The sequence below is a fragment of the Athene noctua genome, chromosome 24 (assembly GCF_965140245.1).
Source record: "Athene noctua chromosome 24, bAthNoc1.hap1.1, whole genome shotgun sequence".
Lineage (NCBI taxonomy): Eukaryota > Metazoa > Chordata > Aves > Strigiformes > Strigidae > Athene > Athene noctua.
The window spans coordinates 1,927,926-1,949,074 of record NC_134060.1 but is presented as its reverse complement, the minus strand read 5'-3'; the positions used below and the strand labels follow the sequence as shown (position 1 = coordinate 1,949,074).

Below are 21,149 nucleotides of genomic sequence, written 5' to 3'. Positions count from 1 at the left end.
CTGCATGTAACCGCTAAACGGACGAGGCTGAGAACACAGCCCCAGCCCTCGCTGCCATCACCAACTCCTTTGGTTACAGCCCGTCTCTGACAAGGACACGTTTGCAGTTCTAGTTAACAGCCCATTTCTAACCCCTACCGCTCACTTCCCTTCTCACCTTGCAAAATTACTAAAAGAGAAATCCTGTCTTCAGTCTAAGCACCCACCAAGAGACAAATTCTGCTCTGCACTGCCACCCGCAGCCAGAGACGGGCTGCAGGGAGTTTGCTGCCTCCAGACCTTCCTCTGCGGCTCTTTAGCCAACTTTTTATATCCCATTTATCACACAGTACCTCACCCTCCCTGCCAAAACAGTCTGATCTGTTTTGTGATTCCTACAAATAAAATAAATAACAGCGACTGCAACATCCCCGAGTTTCTAGTTTAATCCATGGAGCCGAGAGCAACTCACGGGTTGGGACCAAGTCCTCCCGGTACGGAGGGATGGACTGACAAAAATCAAGGTCTTACACAGAGCATCAAAACCTGGTTTTCCCTCCAGTTTTGACACAAAACCACATCCCTAGGGCTCTTCTTCCTCTCTCCCCCTGCATCATGTATCAGAGAATGCAGCCAGTATCCTGGCTCACACATACAACTGCTCTGGTGACAGGAGGAACTAGAGGAGGCATTCACACTGGGAGCATGACCATGTTCCCTAAAATGTTAAGTACCGCAATCAGTAATTTGGTATGGGGGAAGAAAAAAAAAAAAAAAAAAAAAAGAAGAAACCCAAAACATCTTACTAAATGCCACACAACTTCATTTATTTTCTCTCAACCACATATTATCACTACTGGAGGGAAAAGAGCTTTTATCCAGGCATAAGCATGAGTTCAGATATAGCTCTGAATAATATTTCTATTAGCAAGAAACTCCAGTCACTATTTAGCTTACGAGACAGGAGAGTCCAGTCCTGGATTATCTGAAAGGAGATAAGTACAGACCCAAGATCTTAGCATACAGTGTAATGATTTTGGTAGCAAAGAATCCAATACACAGCTGTTGCATCTGAAGGTGTGCACGTATCTTTACTATTTCAAAAATACTTTGCCTGATATTTTCACACCTAGATAAATTTATAACCCAGCACCCAAACAGAGGATGTTGACAAGAAACATTACCCAAAACAAAATTCTGTAGCCCTGCTGCTGAAAAATACACAAGCTTCAAAATAGAGCACAAGTTTTTGAAATGGCAGCAGAAGGGCTGACAAGGTGGTTAAAGATATTCTCCCCCTCCATCACAGAGGGGCAAAAGCGACACTGTGCTTCCAGAAACGCTGAAAAATTACAAAAGCTCAACTCGAAATGCTGCCGTAGCAGCAGCCCTGTGGGCCTGGCTAACCTAGGTGACACACAGACTCAAGATGTTCACAGCATGAACAGAAGGCAGCCAAGTACAAAAAAGGTTCAGCTATTGCAAGATGCAAGTCAAATCAGTCCCTCCTCCTCTTATCTCCTGATAGAGCAGACTTGTGTGCAACTTGGGCTGTGAAGAGTTTCAGGGACACAAACCATGCGAGTCAGAATGGAATGTGTTGCTAGATGGGCCTCAGACAGGGAGGCTGTTCCTCCTCTTTGCGCTGTGCAGAGTAAATACTAAAGCAGGAACACCCCTTCCATCTACCCGATATGTTAGAGCTCCAGTATGAACCGGAGTCAAAGGCAGCCAAGTGGTACGCCACAATCGACATTGCCTGCATTCTCCACCAAGTACGTCTTGGGCCTGCCCAAACAAACCCCCTTCGTCCCGTGGGAGGAGATAAGGTCCCTGTAGCACCCACAGGGAGGTGGCTGGGGAAGGCAGTGCGGATTGCTCCTCCCTTGGGAAAAGGCAAGCCCACTCGTGGGATTGTCTTTGCTCGGGGACCTGGATGTACTAGAACGTGGGCACCGATCCCGCTGCTTCTCGCATCTCGTGCCTCCCTCACGCAAGGCCCCTGCTCTTCATCTCACGCCAGTGGCAAGAGGAGGGACTGAGCGCAAGAGAAGGGAAAAGGGCCAGAGGGACAGTCCTTGGTGCACTCCACGGGGCTTTACCACCTGCAGAGGCATGAGAAGCGACACAGCTCAAGTACGGGGAGGCAGGGACAGCGTGGGGCAGAAGACTGGAGTCTGTTGAGATTTCTGCTGGAGAACACTTTCAACTACGTAAAAGAACGCAAGGCCGCCATTTCCACCCCTGCTGCTGGCAGCCTGTGAACCTTCCCAGCTGTTAACCCTCCTGCCAGCTGCCAGCCCCAAGGTTCCATGGTTGCCATGGCTCTTCACTACCAACACAAACCACTTTCAAGAGGACCATTTGTGAACGGGAAGAGGCTGAAAGATGCTCCCTGGTGGGAAGAGGCTTTCAGGTCAGTTCCCACTGGGACCTTTCCCTAGGCACATCTGGATCCACAGTGACACTCCCCAGGATGGGTTGGACACTGCCTGCTACGAGATCTGGAAACGTGTTCAACAAGCCTCTGAGGAGAGCACGGCCCTGGTGCCCCTGCTGCAGTACGCTCTCTGCTCAGACATCTCGGGGACCCCACCGCGGGACGCCAGCAGCTCCCAGAGCAGGTAAGAGACCTCTAAGTGTTGCCCAAACTCTAGTGAAAAAGACTGCTGCTTTCCTTTTTGCACCTTTCCAAACTAGACTTTTGTAACCTGCTGAAGTAAAATCCTGGGGCACAGGGTACGTTTGCTGTTGACAGCCTCCTAATGAGGCAAATTATTCCCGCTTTTTCCACTATAACCAATTTTCTTTGGAAAAAAAGTGTGTCCCATGAAATCCTGACTACTTCAAATTCTGAAGCACCATAAGCAGCTGCTGCATTCGCTTCCCCACAACATTAAAAGAAAAACAACCACACACACATCAAAATATTTACAGGAAGAAGTGAAAGCAGCATTCAAAGGAGCAAAATCAAAAATTAAAGTGTTATAAGGAAGCTACTGTAAACAGCTGATCTTTACAAAGAAAAGCTGAATTTAGCACAGAAAAATTTATGCCAAATCATGTTTCACAGGACAAAAAATTAAGAGGGAAGCATGCTCTTCAGATTAATAATATTTACTGTATGTTCCTGAAAGAGAAAAAGTAAAATTTATAAATCCAGCTAACAATCAGCAGCCATTAGCACATGTCCAGTTCTTAAATTCCCAACAAAATGTTACAAAAACCTGGCCCATCTTTCTTGGTACACGGAATAGCATAAACAATTATTTCATATTTAGAAAAAAGATAACTTGACAGATGAGAAAATAGGTAATCTTACAGATGAAGACCTGGAGGCACAGAAGGGTACGTACTTAACACCATATCAGGTAGAAACCTGGGAATTACATCTCGGAGTCCTCGCTGCTTTCCTTTCTCCTCCATATCCCAAATAAGCCAAAAGCTTCAAGAGTCCCCGGAATCCATGCCAGGGAAACCACAAATAATCAGTGAAGTCCATGGAGTTGCCTATAGTGGTAGGTTAGAGCTGAAATACCTTTCCAATGAGCACACGCTCAGTTCGCCGTATATTTTGGTTCTGACAGTTGCTAATTTTGAGGAAAGAAGTCATTATACAAACCAATGAAGAACTAATAATCTTAATTCTGTCTTTAATAACACATTTTATCCTTAAAGAAATACAGATCTGGTCTTTAGCAGTACATCTACTGCAGCAAGGCCGGCTTAAGTAACATGACTTCTAGCCTGCTCAGCCTGCAGTTACCCTGAAGCTATTGCAACTGTCAGACAGCAGATCAAAATAGTTTTTATTTTGCTGCTTTCCTGTGAGGTTGTGAACTTCAGGACCCCCGCAACAATGACCTGAGACAAACTCAGCAACTTCAGTTTAGTCGAAATTAAAAAGACGTAGTCCTGTGGCTAAAGTACTATCCTTGAGTTCAGAATAATGACCCTCTACTCATTGTTCGTCTTTGGGGTTGAGTTACCTTTGGCAGCTCATCTGGCCATTTAGCTCAGCAACATTTGCCCGTAATTAGCTAGCAGGCTCTTCAGGATAGAAGAACCCTCTGCACACACACTCATACTGCTGAGTATGTTGATCATTGGTTGCTCAAAGACCTCAGAGTCATTGAACCTTCCAACAACAGCCGAGCTGAAGAGCTAAAGCCAAATTACTGTACAGAGCTCAATGAACTGCTTTAAAAGAGAAGCAATCCAAGCGTGACAGCCCTAGGTCAGGTTTCTACCTTTGGGGTAGGAGCTTCTGTATCCTTCCTCAGCTACCTCTACTACTCCTGAAAGACTCATAGAGAGTCAGATTGAGAAAAATCTTTCAGCATGTACCAACTGTCAATAAAGGTGTTATCCAAATCATCGGTGGCCAAAGATTACACCGCACCACCTTCTTCAATTTAGCAATCCTTAATTATTTTAAAATATTGACTCATGCAAATTGCTAGTGTATGCTCACTTTAAAAATGTATCTGGAATCTTTTGAACAAACAACAAGTTTCACCTTCCTGGTTTTGTTCTGCAGCATCTAGATACGGAAGAACAAATTGTTGAGAAAACCCAGAGCAGGTGACAGGAGGAACCTCCTGATGAGGATGTCACTGTTTACCAACAGAGGAGCTTATCTTCCATGAGAAAAGGACAAAGCTTCATAGGAAGCATCAGAGCTAGGAACATGACATGCAGCATCCTCTCATCTTCAAACGTATTCAAGCACAGGACTCAAAAGTTGCCTAACAATCTTCTGTTTTCACATACACAGTATAAATCTGTTGAGGCTTTTGTTAAAGAGAATTTCTTTAAAAATAGGGGGGAAGCAGCATCCTACTAATTATAGTGATCCTATGATTAGAGATAATTAGATACATTTACAGTTTAGAACTTCCCAATTTTAGCTGTTTATGAACCATATATGTATCTATATAGTGTGTGCACAGAGCATCAGTCTTTCCCCCAAGCTAAGAAGAGTAATTTGATAATACAGTAAGTTATTGAACATAGCTGGATGTGAAAGAGCAAACCAGAACTTAAAACAGTGTTTTGAGCAGGTAACCACAACAGGCACTAATTAGTATTTTGAGCAGGTAACTATAATAGGCACATAGGTGTGTCTTAAAAGAACACAAAACTGTCTCACTTAGACGGCAGTCAGTCTCCCTGTAAGGTCCCAGAGGACTTTGGGAGGTACAGAGGTGTTTTCTGACACACCCTACAGGTTAAACCTGACAGACTTACCTCCCTAGATGAAAGATGGTTAATGAGCTACAAATACTACAACACCCAGCCCTGTTAAAGCCTTACAAGCGGTAACTGAATTGTAATGACAAGTCAATCCGAGGAAATTCAGGCCCTTGGGCTGCAAAGATTTAAGGATCCACTGAGGCCTGAAGGTTGAAACTAAGCAAAGCTGGAGCCTGGAGAAAAAAAACAAAAAAACAAAAAAACCCAAGGTTTCTCCCATTAAGAACACTGGGATACAAGGCATACAATCCCAAAAACTCTTCATGTCCAGAATCACAGGGTTAAATTTACCATCTTTGACAAAAGACATGAAAACCACCACAGGGCTTAGCTGTGTAACGGAGTGAGGCTTCTCCGCTTCCCCGAGTGTTGTGAGGCTAACCCAGTGCTCTAATGCTATGGCACTGGGAGCCTTTAGTTCTTCCTCATGACAAGTGTGACCCACCTCAAAGCATATTTAACTCATTCACACCCACTGCCAGCAAAGAATCATATTGTAAAAAAAAAATCTAAGTTTTGTGTCATAGAATCAAAATATATTTTGACTCAAATTTTTACGCGTGTATTCTATAGTCATTTTTTGCAGACCTATAATGCTGTCATCTAACTTCAGCTATCCTTGGGCAGATGCGTTAACTAAGTTCAGTTTTCTTTTTTGGTTTTCCCCCTTCGATGTGGTTCTTTGGAAAAGAACAGCGTCAAAGATGAAACTCTATTCTGGTTAAGAAGGAATAATTGAGTCTTACACAAAACATGTAGAAATGCAAGGTTTAGGAGTCGTCAAGAAAAGTAGATCAATAATTAAGTCAAACCTCCTTTAATGGCAGCCATGTTCTACTTCCTTACAGCAACTACTTGCTAGGTGAACCAGAGGGACTTGAAAGTATATACAGAGCAGTGATTGGAAACAGAGACCAAGAGATGAAATTAAGAGCGCTCTGTGACTTGCCGCTTTCTGCTAAATCAGTCATCACCAGCCTTCTGCATTCAGCAAAACCCCACAAGAATTCCAAGGGGCTGGAGGACAGCAGCATGACAGGCGATCACAGCACGGAGAGCAGCAAGCTAGTGCTGCCATTTCTGCTGGAATACACAGACACTGCCAGAAATACAGGCAGTGAGGTAGTGCCCAAGGGAATCAAGGTAGTGAAGGAGTTCGTACAGAAGGGGACGTTCGGCTCTGCCAAGAGCAGTGCAGCTGTAGCGTCAACGACAGCAGCAAGTCATGCTGCAGGACAGAAGCAGCAGCTCTCACCGTTGGCCAAGATTTGCTCCAAAACGGATTCCAATACAGTCACAAAGAAATCAGGTATGGATCTAGGCACGGTCCCTTAACATCAGCTGGGGGTCATGGCAAAACTAAGAGATAAACCAGAAGCTGTTGAAAAAGCAGATGGCAGGTCAGGCATCGCCACAGCATTTGCTCTGTAGTGATGTCCTTCAGGCCTTGTGTACGGGATTGAAAGCTATTGAACCCCTCTTTTCCATTCAAGGATTCCCAGTTTATACTGGGATGCTGGTATCCCCCTCCCCTCTAGCACCTGTCCAATGTCCTTCTCACATGTTGAGTAGATAAAGGAAAGTCATGACCATGGAGATTTAGGTATTAAGTCAGTATTTTCTAAAAGCTACTCTTTTGGGTTTGGGGTAGAGTTTTGGGGGGGGGGTTGATGGGATTTTTTTTGGTAGTGACATGACTTTTGGGTACCCATTGTGAGACATGTAAAAGGTTCCAATTTCCACAGAGTTTTGACAAGAACGTTCTTTGAAGCATCTTAGATTAGACAAAAGTCGTGGTGCATGTCCACATCTACTGTTTAAGTTTCTGGACTAGATTTATCAGTCTGCAGACTTAAGGCACAAGCAACTCATTCTCTGTGGTAATATTCTTATCTCAGAGTTTTGAACTTTGGGCAAAGGTTCTTGTTCTATTCTTACAATTTCGTTCGTTCTTATGGCTTAGGCAATTAGCTTTATTCCAGGTCCTGTGGGTCAGAGTTTAATGGCCCTCCAAGTGAATTTCAACTGCTAATTGCTGAGTTTGGGTCATTGTGTTGCCGAACTACAGCCTGCAAGAGTAACAGATATTGCAGATTTTGCTTAGAGGCAAAGCACATCCTCTTAATTGCAAAAATTCCACAGATTAACAAAGAGAATACATGTTTATTAATATCTTTAACCTTGTTTTGTTTTACAGTAACTACTGCAACACCGGATAAAAGAAGTGTTACATACAATGCAAGTACTTCAGGCTGCTTTACTACTATAATGACCAGAGCATTAAATCAGCCAGTACCACCAAGAATAATCTTCATTCCATTTCCCATCTCTCCTGGCTACTTAATCTTTCCACAGTTTCAGGTAACATGAAGTAAAAAAAAAAAAACCAAAACAAAACAACCAACATTTTGTGAGAAGAAAGTAGAACACCCCCAGGCCCGTATTGACAGACTCAGGGCACTACTATTTTGAGAGCTGATTTGTAGGGTACAGTAAGAAACCAGATTTCGATCCTACTACACTCAGTTACGTTTAGTGGCTTTGGATCACAAACAAAGCTTTAACAGCACGTGTAACATGGTCCTCTGAGATGGTTGTGATGATATCAAAGGCCAAAGTATTACTGACACAGATACGGAATGCTGACCTCTTTCAGCCTTCAGTAGTTTCCATTTTTATCTTGTAGTTACAATTATTTTGACGTAATTCATTACAAATATTTCATGCAATTGCCCTGTTTACAGACTAATGCTGCTGTCTTTAGGCTAGTGAAACAGGACCTCGTATCAAAGTAAGAGAACAAGCTAAGATGAGAAAGAAGCCCAATGCTCAAGTTGAAAGAAAAAAAAGAATGAATACTGGGAAACCCATGTAGCCATGGCTTTGTGGGCTATGCTCCCCTAGTTCCTTGCAATTCCACAAAAAAAAAAAAAAAAATCATTTACAAAACATACCAGAAACAAAGCTGTTGTTCTCTAGTAGGACTCAGTTCATCCAATGAGCTGTCAAAGGTTGTCACCAGCCTCTTATAAAGGACAGAGGGTGGCAACACATGACCCAGAGCACACATTTTTTTGCCAGACTGAGCTCCCGTGGAAGTTTAGAATCCAAGATTTTTCTCTTTTTCCATTAGGTCAATGATTCATCAGGACAACACATACTCACTTCCCAAAGGATGAGCTCACGGTCCATCCACCTCTCAGCAGTCAGCAGGGAAATGATTTTTTTTTTTCCCCAGGCAGAACAGAGCCACCGAGCAGAAAGCAGACTCCTATTCTGGAGATCTCAGACTTTGGGAGATACTTTTTGCCCAAAGCTAAGAAACGCAACTTAACTCAACCTGGTTTCTTTGAACATAGCATTCCCCTAAAAAGCTTACACAAAAGTAATTAATAGATCAACCCAGACTGCTTTAAAAATCATGCCTTACATATGCTTAACAGGGTCCGTATCAGAGAGCGAGGATCCCATATCAGCAAGCTCTGCACCCATCCTTCGGCTGCTATTCGAGACAGGTGCGTTTACGTGGTTATGAATATGCTTTAATTTGCAGAACACAGATGCTAAGCGCAGTAGATGAGTCAGAGCAGTTTGTCATGTGCCAAGACTGACACTGGTGCCATCACAAAAATACATTTGGGGACAAGATGCTGAACTGGCTAAGTTAACAGAGTTTGCTGGAGCACTCTGTGCTCCAGATGCCTCAAGAGATGGCCCTGAGCCTCTAACTAAAACCACTCATTGCTTATGCTCTGGTTTTGTATAAAATTAGGAGACACCATTGTGCACGTCTGAAAAAATACCTGACAACTCCAGTTTCCATTTATGAGGTTACTGCCTTGTCAGTATTCCTGTCTCACTTTTTTTTTTTTTTTTTTTTAACGTATGCTATTTCTTTTCCTCTCCAGGTAGTTCTATACAACCCCCAGCAGATTTTGCAGCCACTTTACGCTCCAATCTTGAACAGCATCTCTCTGGTTCAGCCTGGTTATCCCTACCAGCAGGTGACCCCACCTACACTACCCGGCAACATCCAGGATCTATTACCAACAGCAGGCAACAGGATCCAGTACCCACTTTCTCCTTCCTATGGGTATGGCCATGAAGATTTACTCTCTTTTGTTTCCAGTACTTTAGGGAGAGCTTGTTAGTTGCTGTAAACCTGCACAGAGCTGAAGATTTAATCAAGAGCTGGGTTTCCCGGTTACATTCTTGACCAATTCCAAACCTTAACCAAAGGGAAGATTTACTATAAGGTCCAAGTTCTGAAATAAATTTGATACAAAAGCAGAGCAGTTAGTTTGGGGTGAAAGAAGCTGGAACACTGTGCTATAGGAGATGCCACCTAAAACTTCCAATCAATATTATGGATAAAAAGTTTAAACACTGTAACTTAACAAAAAGGAAGTGTTTAACATGATAAGACACCCAAATGTTTCAACACTGCCAGAATGAAATTAAAGGACTGTAAAAATCAAACTAATCCAAGAATCTGGTGAATAATCTTCATAGATTCAAATTCTCTATGTCATCTTCTGTTAAATGTTTATGGGATAGACAGGAAGAGCACATACTTCCCAGAAACCAGATTACACATAAAAAAAAAAAAAAAAAAAGAGCAGAGTTCCATTATTAGGAAGAAAAAGTAGTAATTTGGAAGTTACAGGTAATATCCTGAAGCTTGACTAAATTTCGTTTTCTGTTTTAGGTTTAGTTCTACACCTGAAGGAGTCTGACAACTAACCTCAACTACCTTTCCAGTGATAGCTATGTAAAAAGCGAAGCCAGTTTTCCTATCCTTGGATTCAAAGAAAAACCTACGATATAAGTACTATGAGTCCTATAAAGATTTCATGTTTTCCCCCAAAGTGAACATTTCCATCTAGAATAATCCCCTATGATTTATATGGTAAGAAACAGCTGCGTGACAACTCATCCAAAATAATTTTTTTTTAGGATGACAGAATAAGGGGCTTTTTGTTTTGCAAGATGGAGACAAATAATAAAAATGTTTTATTTATGACAAATGCCTGAGCTGCTTAGAATTGCACGTCGGTGCAGTAAAGACAGTTGATAGAAAAGAGTCTTGGCCACAAATTTCAGAGATAGTAACTTTAGTTGTAGATTCAGAGGGAGATTAACACAAATGCATTCAATAGCTGGGTGGTGCAGCTCCATGCATGACACGTTCCTATCTTCTTACCCCAAACCCTGATGCTAATTCAGATGGCAATCTGACTTTTACTATTGAAGATGACCAAGCCATAAAGCTTGTATGGAGAATCCTGTTTAACTATATCCCTTTGGTTATTTAAATGAGGAGTTTCAACATTTGACAACGAGCCTTTGACCCCGCAAAACAGCTTCTGCTTCCTCTGGAGCCTGCACCATTCCTGTGAAGCCAGAGCAGAAAGGTTTCCTCTAGACAAGGGCTTTGGCTGGCTGCTGTATTTTCAGCCACAGTTTGCTGGGTCAGAAGTAGAATGATTAGATGGGATTCTACAGCCTGCATGATACACGTCAGAAGAAATTACCACAAAAGTCTCTCCCAGCCTTAAAACTAGTGAATAAGGTCTTGGTCACAAAGATCTGTCAGTTTGCAATCACCCATCCCTATACCCAGTAGTATGCCAGTCGGCCTGCTCTTCAATTCAAGGAGACATATTTATACTTCCCACCCATACAAGTCAAGACGTGAAATTAACTCTTTACACTGCTTCACAACAGCAAGAGTATTTCACAAATAGTTTCAGATCCTACAAAATGTACAGCACCATTCATCCCTGGAGAAGACCATGGGACCAAATATGCTTAACCTCTGTAAGCAAAGCACTTTGTAAGATGACAGACTCTAGATGTGGCTCATAATTCAAGCAAAAGTTGGAGCATCCTTCCATTTGCTGAGCTTCAGACTTAGCCCCAGATACACAAACATCCGATTTTTTTCTCTCCTCCCAGTAAATAAAACTAATCCTCTAACTTTAAAAAAATTTAGCTCTTCCTTCCCTTTAATCCTGTTTAATGTAAATAGTACAACTTCATTGTGTACTAGCTAGTACAGAATTCACATAGAGCATGTTTACTCTTGTAAGGTTGATAAACAATCTCACAGTGATCCTTCAGGTGACATTTTGCACATTACAACTAGCTTACTTCTCACTGCTCGTCTTTCCACACTGCATCAACATCTATTTTAGGTTGCCCAGATGGCCGAGGTGATCTAGGACAGTTTATAATAAGAAATTCATGCTTTGGCAATATGTGCCCACTAGCCCTTTTTTTTTTCCTCCGCACGCTGCTCTAGGCCAAAATTTCAACTAAGATAAATCAGACAAGCAGTTAGGAACCTCTAGTGTTTCCACAAAGCATCAACATTCTTCACTCTCCTTGCCTTGTGGGTAGCGTGACAGGTTGATAACACAATCTGAAAGACTGGTAAAGTAGGACCAAGGCAGCCAGGAGCAATCAAACCCAAACCCATACACTGCTTACACCCTCCCACCACCAACAGTGATCTTACCATTCCAGTGCACCTCATACCCAAAAAGACTAGAAGAGACCAGAAGAGGGGACACAAGTAGAGACCACTTACACCAACCCACCACCCCTTGGATTTGTTAGTGACAAATAACCTCAACCAGATACAGCGATATTGTACCACAGTTCAGGCTAGAAATCAGAGAACTGAAAAAGATGCAAAAAAATGCACTACCCCCAGGGTCCCGTGAGGAGTGAGGCCACAGGATCATTAAGGCACAAGTGGTCTAAACCACAGCCGGATCCCTCAGTCAATAACACCAGCACACTAAGGCAGGATTGCATGGGTTTTCTACCCAAAATGCTTGCCTTGTTTTCGGCACAGGATCAAAGACACCTAATGAAAATGCTTGTCAATATTTTTTCCTTCTTCCCCATTATTTAACGTGTGGTATGCGCCCCATACAGAGCTACAGAAGTATTTCGCTTCGCAGGAGCTTTTTGCTCATACTCAGAAATCCACAGTTGCAGCCTTTCACAATACACTTTCCCCAAACCTCTGTAACAGATAGGAAAAGGAAATTAGCCTCATTTTACAAATAAAAAGCCGAATTCTAGGAAATGAGAACTCAATGATTTCATCCATCTAGTTTAAGGGCACTAACTGCATGCAGTCAAACAAATTCTCAGGAACACAAACCAGTATCGAGGGCGCAAAAATCACATATGCTTTTCCTCTAGCTTGATACTTTTTGCATCTCCCTTCCGGTGCATCTCATTAGTACTTGATGTCACAGGCAGCTCCCTGGCCAAACCCTTATTTCTTTTGTAACTCAGTCCTGAATTTTTCAAAGTTCCTCTTGCAACACACTCTCCATATCCTCTATTATGTCCGTTACAGGCTTCCTTTCAAAAAGAATTTTACAGAACAAAAATAATTATTTATGTTTTTCAAAACCTAAACTTGGATCAGAATTTGCTTTGGCTAAAGTCAGATACGTTCTGCCCCAGTAAATTCCCATTTTCTTTAAGCAGAATAGAAGCTTGGATTTCTCTTCTGTTAAATCCACTGGCTGTTTTTCTCCAATATTCCTAATGCAATTAGCATAACAAGATAAAGGAATCATCAAGTCCTTTTCCATTTTTCTTCCTTTATAAAAGGACTGATGACAAACTGGGAATCAGAATCTGTATTGAATTACATTTGCCACAAAAGAGTTCATTAAGTAATAGTACATAATAAAAATCGTCTGTCAACTTGAAGGATAGACCAAATCCACTTAACAAAACAGCTGGTTATTTTCTAGAGCACTCTATAGCTCATAAACAGTCAATAGGAGCAAGGAGAAAGACTGAGACGAAGGGAAGTAAGGAATAGTTCAGATATTAGCATGCTAAGCCACAGTTTCAAGGCTCTCGTCTTCCGCAGTTGTAGCATGACTGTAGGTAAGACTTTGCCCATGGTACCACGATTCCTCCCTCACTGCAGTGGTGACAATGGCTCTTTCCACCAGGAAAAGGACTAGGAGGCTAACAGCATGACCGATCATGAGATGCTTCCAGAGCTGCAGTATCATCAGGGGACCCAAATTTCTATCGCACTGCAACACATCAAACAGTCCACGACAGCGATCTGAGGGGGGTCCCTCTTCCTGCCCAAGGCTGCAGCTGCACTACCACACCCTGGTGGAGCAGCATCCCTGCTCCCAGCCTCCCCAGCCAGCAAACTCAATGGAAAGGTACCTCTGGCGTGCAAAGTTCGTGCTCTCAGCAGCAAACCTAGGAAGGGAAAGCAGGAGGATCAGTGCTAGTCCTTTGCTCTAACAAACCGTGCTGGTTCCTGACAGAAAATTTCTCTCCCTTTCTGCATCAACCTCACTCACCGAATAATCCAAATCCGTGCAAACCACCTGCACTGCTTTGGCTCAGGGGATGTGTTCCGAGATCCTTCAAGTCCCCTAACACGGCACTTACAGTGAGAGTTCTGCAGGTAACATTAGTGCCACGGAGACAGCTTGTTGGGAATAAAGGTCACCCGTGACATGGCACTGCTGTGAACCTGCAGTGCCCTTCCTGCATGTAGTTAACACGGCACAGCCTCAGAAGAGCAACCCTTCTTCAAAAGGGTCAGTTTCATTTTAATTTGGTAATAAATCCATGAACGGTGAAGAGTCAACAAGACGCATTCTTAGTGGTCCTATTCTTCCACATACCTACGGAAGCTGTAGACAGCAGATTTATACAGTGCTTTAATCTAAAGACTCGAAAAGAGAACTGGTGTAAAAGCCCTATTGCGGTCTCCACTCAGCGGCACACTAGATCCTTCTCTCAGGCCACCAACCAACCAACCCTAAAACTGTCTGAGTCTCACACTGCACCACAGTCAGGATGGAAACTCCAGGTCCAGCGTGATGATGGTTGTGGTGGAGTCAGCCCAGCGGCACCTCTGACCCAGGCAGAACTTTAGAGCTTTACAAAATCTTAAAGTACGATGAAAGGGGACATGCCACCACCACACCAAACTCCCACCTGGATTATTACCTGGATTATTACCAGGAGGTGCGTTTCTGAAACAGCACTCACGTCCTAGGTCAGCCTTCTTGCTTTTCATCCAAGTCCCCAACAGAAGCTTGGTGTAGCTTTTCAGACACCTGACGTACACAGGTGAACGCTGTCATAAGAAAAACAAACCTAGTATTTCAAGACAGATCAAGCCTATATAAGTCAGAAACACAGAGACTAGCTGGAACTGGTAACAGTTTCCCCTCCTTTTTCTTTAGCCTCTATTTCCTCAAAAGTGTTTTCAAATAGTATAAATTTACCTGACTTTCTTCAAAAAAATCTGAAGATTCATGTTCTACTTCTAGTAATCCCAATTACAGATGGGAGTATCAGGAGTTGTAAGAACCCTCTTGCCTATCTCCTGCTATTATTATACATAATCATGTCAAAAGAAAATTCACCTCTTTTGCCCTAGGTCATCTTCCTCCACTGTAAAGGAGGGAATAATCATTTTTGCGATTTATATTACATTACAAAAACTCTGTATCATGAAAGTATTTGTTTACGCATACAATAAGAGGCATTGATTTTTAGTATGCAAAACCACATCAGCATTATCAGATTCTCTAGAACTGCTGCGTTCATTACCCACCAGAATGGGCCCGAAGCCACGGCAGTTCCCGGCTTTAGACACAACAGTTTTTCCCCTTTCAAGGATGCCCTTGCACTGCCCTGCTGATCAGAGCTCCTCACCGAGTAGTAAATCTTGCTGACGATCTCCCCTCTTGTATGTAAAAAAAATTCTACCTTTGCTGTTCCAAGAAAGACAGAATAAACAGGAGGGTGCAACAGACCTTTGTAGGAGCTGCTGACACCCGGCGTTGCAATATTATTTTGGAGAGAGAACCACCTTGATCTGCAGGCGTGGAACGTGTTCCTCTCCTCTACAAGTCTCACACAGCTTGTGCTGCTACCACTGCAGTTTTTTTCCAAAGTTGTTTAGTCCAGCTACCCAAAACAAACTTGCACAAAATTAGTTTGCATGGTTCCCAAGTCCATTAAATTTAAGATTATGTGGGGAGGGGGGATTGATTGAACAGCTATTAATCAAAGGATGGGTTTTATTCTTGTGATGTCATAAACTGCAGAAATAGAGCTCAAGCAGTTTATTAAATTACAGGAATGCCAAGAAAAATAGATAGCTTTAATAATACATTTTTGCCTATCTGTTATATTTTATATGTAGCTTGCAGAAGAGAATTAAAAAGTTTTCTACCATATAAAATTGCCATTTAAAAGAAGAAAAAAAAAAACAAAATAGATTCTGTCACTGATAGAGAATACAATTATTCTAGGCTAAAAAGTTTATTCTTTTGCTAACGTGTGAGATTACTGCAGTTCAGAGCCTATGGGAGAGGAGGGGAGATTGTTCCAAGATAAGAAATGGTCTCTGAGCTTAAAAGCACAAGTGCATTAGCCAAGAAAGAACAGCAAACACTCAGATTTCTCATTCAGACAGGCCCCTCCGAGGGAGCATGGCCTGGCAGTGCTCCACCATCACCCTCGCAGTCTGGACCCACCACGGTGCCCAAGACTGGTGGATGTGACTGGAGCCACACGGCACTGGGCTGCCTACAGACTGCAACAGCAAGTCCGGGGTTAGCAGAGGGGGCTAAAGGAGGAGGGGACTCTGTCAGAAACCTCTGCTCTTCACCAAGATCCAGCCCATCCCAAGAACTAGATGTGTTATTAGCATCTCTGAGGCCAGAGAACTTCTACAGAATTGTTTTCATGAAGAACCATGCTGCCCACTACTCACAGCTACTCTTCAGCAGGGGAAGCCTTGCTCCTCTTCCGTGCTCCTTCAACTATTTTTATCTATTAACAATTCAAGAAGCATCCCTCTGTATAATCCCATGCCCACCAAAATCCAAGACTACCTCATATTTTATTTTCCTCCCACCATCCTACTTCTTCTCAATACCCAAGACTCTTCTGCGATTTAGCATAAGCACACCCATCCCAGCTCTTGCAAGCTGCAAACTGAGTCACATTATCCGGATGGAAGGCTTCCAAAGAAAACGCCCAATAGTGTTGATGAACTGAGCTTCTTTCCTCTGAGAACAGGACTTACAAGAACACTACCAGGGGACGTTGTGCTGTGATTCAAGATGTTCTATGTCTAGCATAACAAGTAAACACGATATGCTGAACCCATACCCTTAAGAATTGTGACACTTGAAAATGCTACAGAGCAGGAAGTCTTACACGTTTGAGTTGGCTCATTTATGTTGATGAACCAGAAGCAAGTTTCCAATCTTAAATTCCTCCAGTCTCTCAGCTGTGCTTTGTATATTGCTCTCCAAACACGGTCTTGCATAGACATTGATAAGTGTATTGTACTATTAGGATCTCTGAGTAGGGAGCAGACTACATGAAGTCTAGATTTATCAATCTAACTGCAATTGCATGGGCAGGGAGGTGTCTACGCTACTTAACTGGTACATCCATCTGACAGAACACTATGGTTAGGGATAGGCCAGGGTTAGGAGAAACATACTTAGGAACACATCCAACATGCTGATATGTGAATTTAATCTCCTTTTCATACTTACCTCTCAGAAACATGCCCCTGTTAATCTTCCACACATGCTCCTGCAAAAGCGGGGCTCGTCAGAAATGAAGTGTCTTATTGAACATGCACTCCCATCTCACCTCTGAGGGCAGATTTTGTCTCCTGGGATGAAGGATGCATCCAGCTGAGGAAGTGAACAGCAGGAAGCAGTCTATATACATTTTCATGTTTCACCCCGTGCTTTCTCGTTCCTTTTGGCATGATCTATGGAGCACTCTGCTTCAGAATTCGGACGTAAACACAGAATACGAGGCTAGAAGGAAAGTACAAAGGTCACTTAGTCCATCTCCTGCCCTAAGGCAGGATCAACATTACATGAAACATCTGCCTAGATGATGTCTACGTGGTTGATATACGTAAAGCTGATCCTGCCCTCGGCAAAGAGATTGACTAGATGGTTTATTACACATATAAGTTATTCAGGTTTACATGACATTTCTTCTTAAGAAAAAGGAGACCAACTGTTCACCAAGACAAAAACTATTTTAAAAAATAAATAATAAAATATAATTAAATATAAAAATTATTATTATTTTATGCAAACATTCACTGCCAACACATCTTGTCCCTATACAGTGACTATTGAGACCAACTTCTACCTTAACTGTGCAACTTCCCCTGTAGGTCCTGGAATCTGCCTACCTGTGGAACACTTAACTCAACTGGGCACACCTTCTCCCTCAAACATTTTGTCAAAAGCTGAAATTAACTGGGGAACGCTGGCTTGGGTTTGGGGGATTTTTCATTTTTGTTTCTTTGGGGTTTTTTTAATTAAAACAAGACTGGATAATTTTCTTAAAAGACAAATCAGTTATGGATTAATAGTTCAGTGGTTTGTCCACCTACTTCCTATAGTATCTTTTCTAGTAGAAATAGGTCTAATAGGTCTAATCTACTTTTCGTGCAGAATTTGGCACTATCAGTGCAACTCCAACGTTCTTATTTTCTCCAGTTCATTTGTTCAAACTGAAGCAGATGAATTTTAGTTGAAAACTTACTACCAGCTTCACTTCCAAACTCCCGGCCCATAAAGAAAGATTTTGATGTCAGCTTCTCGCATTAATCAGAAACTGTTAGAAGCTTGTTGCCACTGGTTATGAGGAATCTGATATGAATTCCAAAAAAGGAAGAAGGGAAGGAGTATTTTTAATCCTGGTCACTTAAGCATTCTACTTCTCTGCACATCTTCACAGATACTGGCACAGCTCAGGGATGGGGAGATACACGGCTCAGATTCCTGAATTTGTTCTGGCAGAAGCTGCTGCATTACTCATCCCAAGCCAGAAAAGTGCCTTTGTCACGGAGACTTTTGCAAGACTTCAGCTAGCACACAGCACTGCTTCAAACACACAACTCTGAAATGACACAAACCTATACAGACCGCAGAAACTCTTTTGACCCCTCTCTTCTCTCCCGAGCTCTAACTGAATGATCTCTCCACTCACTACAATTGTTCATACACAGGTTTACTCCAGCGGCTCACTGTAACACCCATGAGTTCTAACACATTGTAAACAGATTGCAACAGACGGCATCACACCTTACGGAGCAGTGGGAGGCTGAAGGGCTGAGTGTCTCAGCCTCGCTCCAACTCACCCCACCATTGTGCTCAGCACAAGATCCACCCCGGCTGTAAGACTTCCCTACCAGGGCCTGGAATTGGGAAATTGAAAAATGTAGCTATGCAATGCTTTAAAAAGACTAGCTCGGACTCCTAATAATTCTTAACGTACACAAGCAACAGTAAAATATTAATTTTACAGCAAAGCACATCTGGATACACGCAAGCCTCGAGGAGTAAGGAAGCTTCACAAAACGGTGTGACATCGCTGCAGGCAATGGAAGGGTGAGCTCAGAAAAACAGATCAACTGGTCTTACCACTTGAGCTCTGGGGGGGTGGAGTGGTGTAAGCATTATGTACAATGTTATCCAGTCATTCTTTTCCAACAGGCTTGTTCTGCCACTCATTTGTATGCACTTAAAACCGAGGTCCATGAAGAACGGTTACTTCCCTACCTTAGTAAGATATCTTGCATATTAAACAAGTCACTGATAAATGCCCACTTGCTGCTGTGGCTGTGCTTCACCATTTGTACGCTGAATTAATCTTATTAGGAAGTATAATATTCAGAGCATTTAGTCCTTACTTCCTTTCATTTGTATAAATATGTTGCTCTGCCATGTTCTCTAATTGCTTAACATCTGTTAGAAGGAAGAGAAAATAAACACATTACGGCAAGAACAAACTGTAATACCCTTTTAAAAAGTGCAAATGCAGAAATGTTTTATGGAGTGGGCTGAGAAAACCAGGAATACCAAAGGAAAAAAAAAAAAAAAGTAAAAGACATCTAGCCCATCAAGCGAGAAGTCGTCTTTGTGATCAGGATGCCCACAGTAAGACAATTAAGTTCACTCCGTTCCATTTTCGCTTTTGATTAAAGTGTTAATTTACTAAAAGTGGCGTTTGGCCAAAGCCTGATACGTGTGAGCATAGTCTGAAAGAAGTATTTTCTACAGAACCACTCCTGGCAGCATCCTAAGGACTTGTTCAGCTTCCTGCATACAGAACTCCCTCAGGTCCCTGTGCCAGTCTCCATTTATTATTTAAATGTAGGCTGCCAGTTTAGGGCCAGTTGATGACATTGGCTTCATGTACAGACACCAAAGCCCCCTTCACGTCACGGTGACTGAGCAGCATTTCCATCATACCACAAAAAGCCAGGGACAAACCAGAGCTACAGACTCCTAAGTGTATCCTACAGTGCAACTGCGACAGCGTTGAGACGCTTCTGAACCGCAGGATTGAGCTCGCTTTGGTCTTCAGTTTACAGGCTCGCTGAAACAATTTATTAGTGAACCCGCCTAATAGAGATACAGCTTATGCTGGTAAAAAGAAATCATGATAACTGGCTAGATCCTTGTGCTAGAAGGAACAGAATAGCTAGAAAGAGTCTTAATTCATTTGATTTTTTGCCTGTTCAAGAATTACTGCTACAATCTTTCCTTTGCTGCAGCCTGTATTTTACCTCCTGTTTAAAAGAGCAAAACAAAGCCTAATTTTATCTAAAATATTGTGAAGTCCCAAGGTGGAATCTGAACCTGCTGTACATTACTTGTGCATTTCAATGTCATTCTGACAGAGCTGACAAAGCAGTTAGATTTTATTGCACGATTTCATGAATGACTATTAACCAGAGGCACAGAGTCCTGTAAATAGCATTTCATTTTTGTGAGCTTTTTTTAAATGACTTCTCTGCTACTGCCATTCTTTGCCTCACTCTCTGAAGGATCCTCGTTATCAACAAGGGACTAAGTTGTGTGCAAATGAAGAATTTATTGACTTTATTTTCCCCTCTGTATTTTGTAAGCTGAAGTCAAACCATTCACTGACATAGAAGCGTCTTGTAAAAAAAAAAAAAAAAAAAAAAGGGAAGGGGGCAGGGAGGGAAAATGTATTATCACTTCCAAAAGTTATTTCATCAGAAATACTACTGATGGAACCTGAAACTCCTAGAAAAATCCAGGAGGGTAACAGGGAAAAAGTAGGCAAGTTATAAGTCAGCTCAGACGGTGGCAGTTTTAGACTCTACACCACCTATATATTCAAGCCATCCATGGAACACTGGCAGGCCCAACATCAGGGAGAAGGGACGGTCACCTCCAGGTTCAGGACAGCCAACGTGCTCTTCCCCTGCCCCGCTCGAAGCCACAGGGACGGGCAGCATCATTTACCAGGGGATGCCCCCCTGGGAATCGCCCTCCACTAAACCTGCTGCTCTTGTCTCCCATGCTCCACATGCCACATTTCCCACCTTCTCCCCCTGTCACGGGATGCTGGCAGTTGGCAAAGGCAGGTGCATTTCCAGTACATAAGAAGGGTTTTTCTCAAGACTGAGACCTCCTGATAATTCAACACAATCCTGATAATCAACACAAATTACTAATGGTATCAGTAACACTGAAGGAATGTATATATTTTAAATGCCAATACATCTTCTCAGCAGTAATTCCCAAAGAGATATTTAAATTACAAAACCCAGGGCCATGTCCATGGGAAAAGATGGCAGACAAACAGCACTGAAGATGACCACATTTTTCCGTGTCACCGTTTTGCAAATAATTCAGCTGCAAATCCCCAGGAAAAGATAGGTTATTACAGTGTAGTGAGCAACTGACTGCATCAGAGAGAATCGACTTGGTGGTAAGAAAGGCAATGTGAAGCAACCTGTCATTCCCAATGCCGTTATAATTACCAGAGCAAGAAGAAAACCACCACCACCACCACCACCCCGGGTATTT

The 21,149-nt window shown here is 42.6% G+C and overlaps 1 protein-coding gene across 1 annotated transcript; it reads left to right on the top strand.

Annotated features, from left to right (window-relative positions):
* The first annotated feature begins 1,817 nt into the window (after positions 1-1,817).
* C24H1orf94 (chromosome 24 C1orf94 homolog) lies at positions 1,818-10,256 on the top strand. Its single transcript, XM_074926256.1, has 6 exons — positions 1,818-2,603; positions 6,084-6,544; positions 7,433-7,596; positions 8,679-8,750; positions 9,144-9,328; positions 9,944-10,256. The coding sequence occupies exons 1-6, from the start codon at positions 2,368-2,370 to the stop codon at positions 9,969-9,971; spliced, it is 1,146 nt and encodes a 381-aa protein (XP_074782357.1). The 5' UTR covers positions 1,818-2,367; the 3' UTR covers positions 9,972-10,256.
* Positions 10,257-21,149: the final 10,893 nt, after the last annotated feature.

Coding starts and splice junctions, on each gene's coding strand:
- C24H1orf94 (XM_074926256.1), top strand. CDS start 2,368: ATGCTCCCTGGTGGGAAGAGGCTTTCAGGTCAGTTCCCACTGGGACCT. Junction 8,751..9,143: donor TCGGCTGCTATTCGAGACAG/GTGCGTTTACGT, acceptor TTTCCTCTCCAG/GTAGTTCTATACAACCCCCA. Junction 9,329..9,943: donor CCACTTTCTCCTTCCTATGG/GTATGGCCATGA, acceptor TTTCTGTTTTAG/GTTTAGTTCTACACCTGAAG.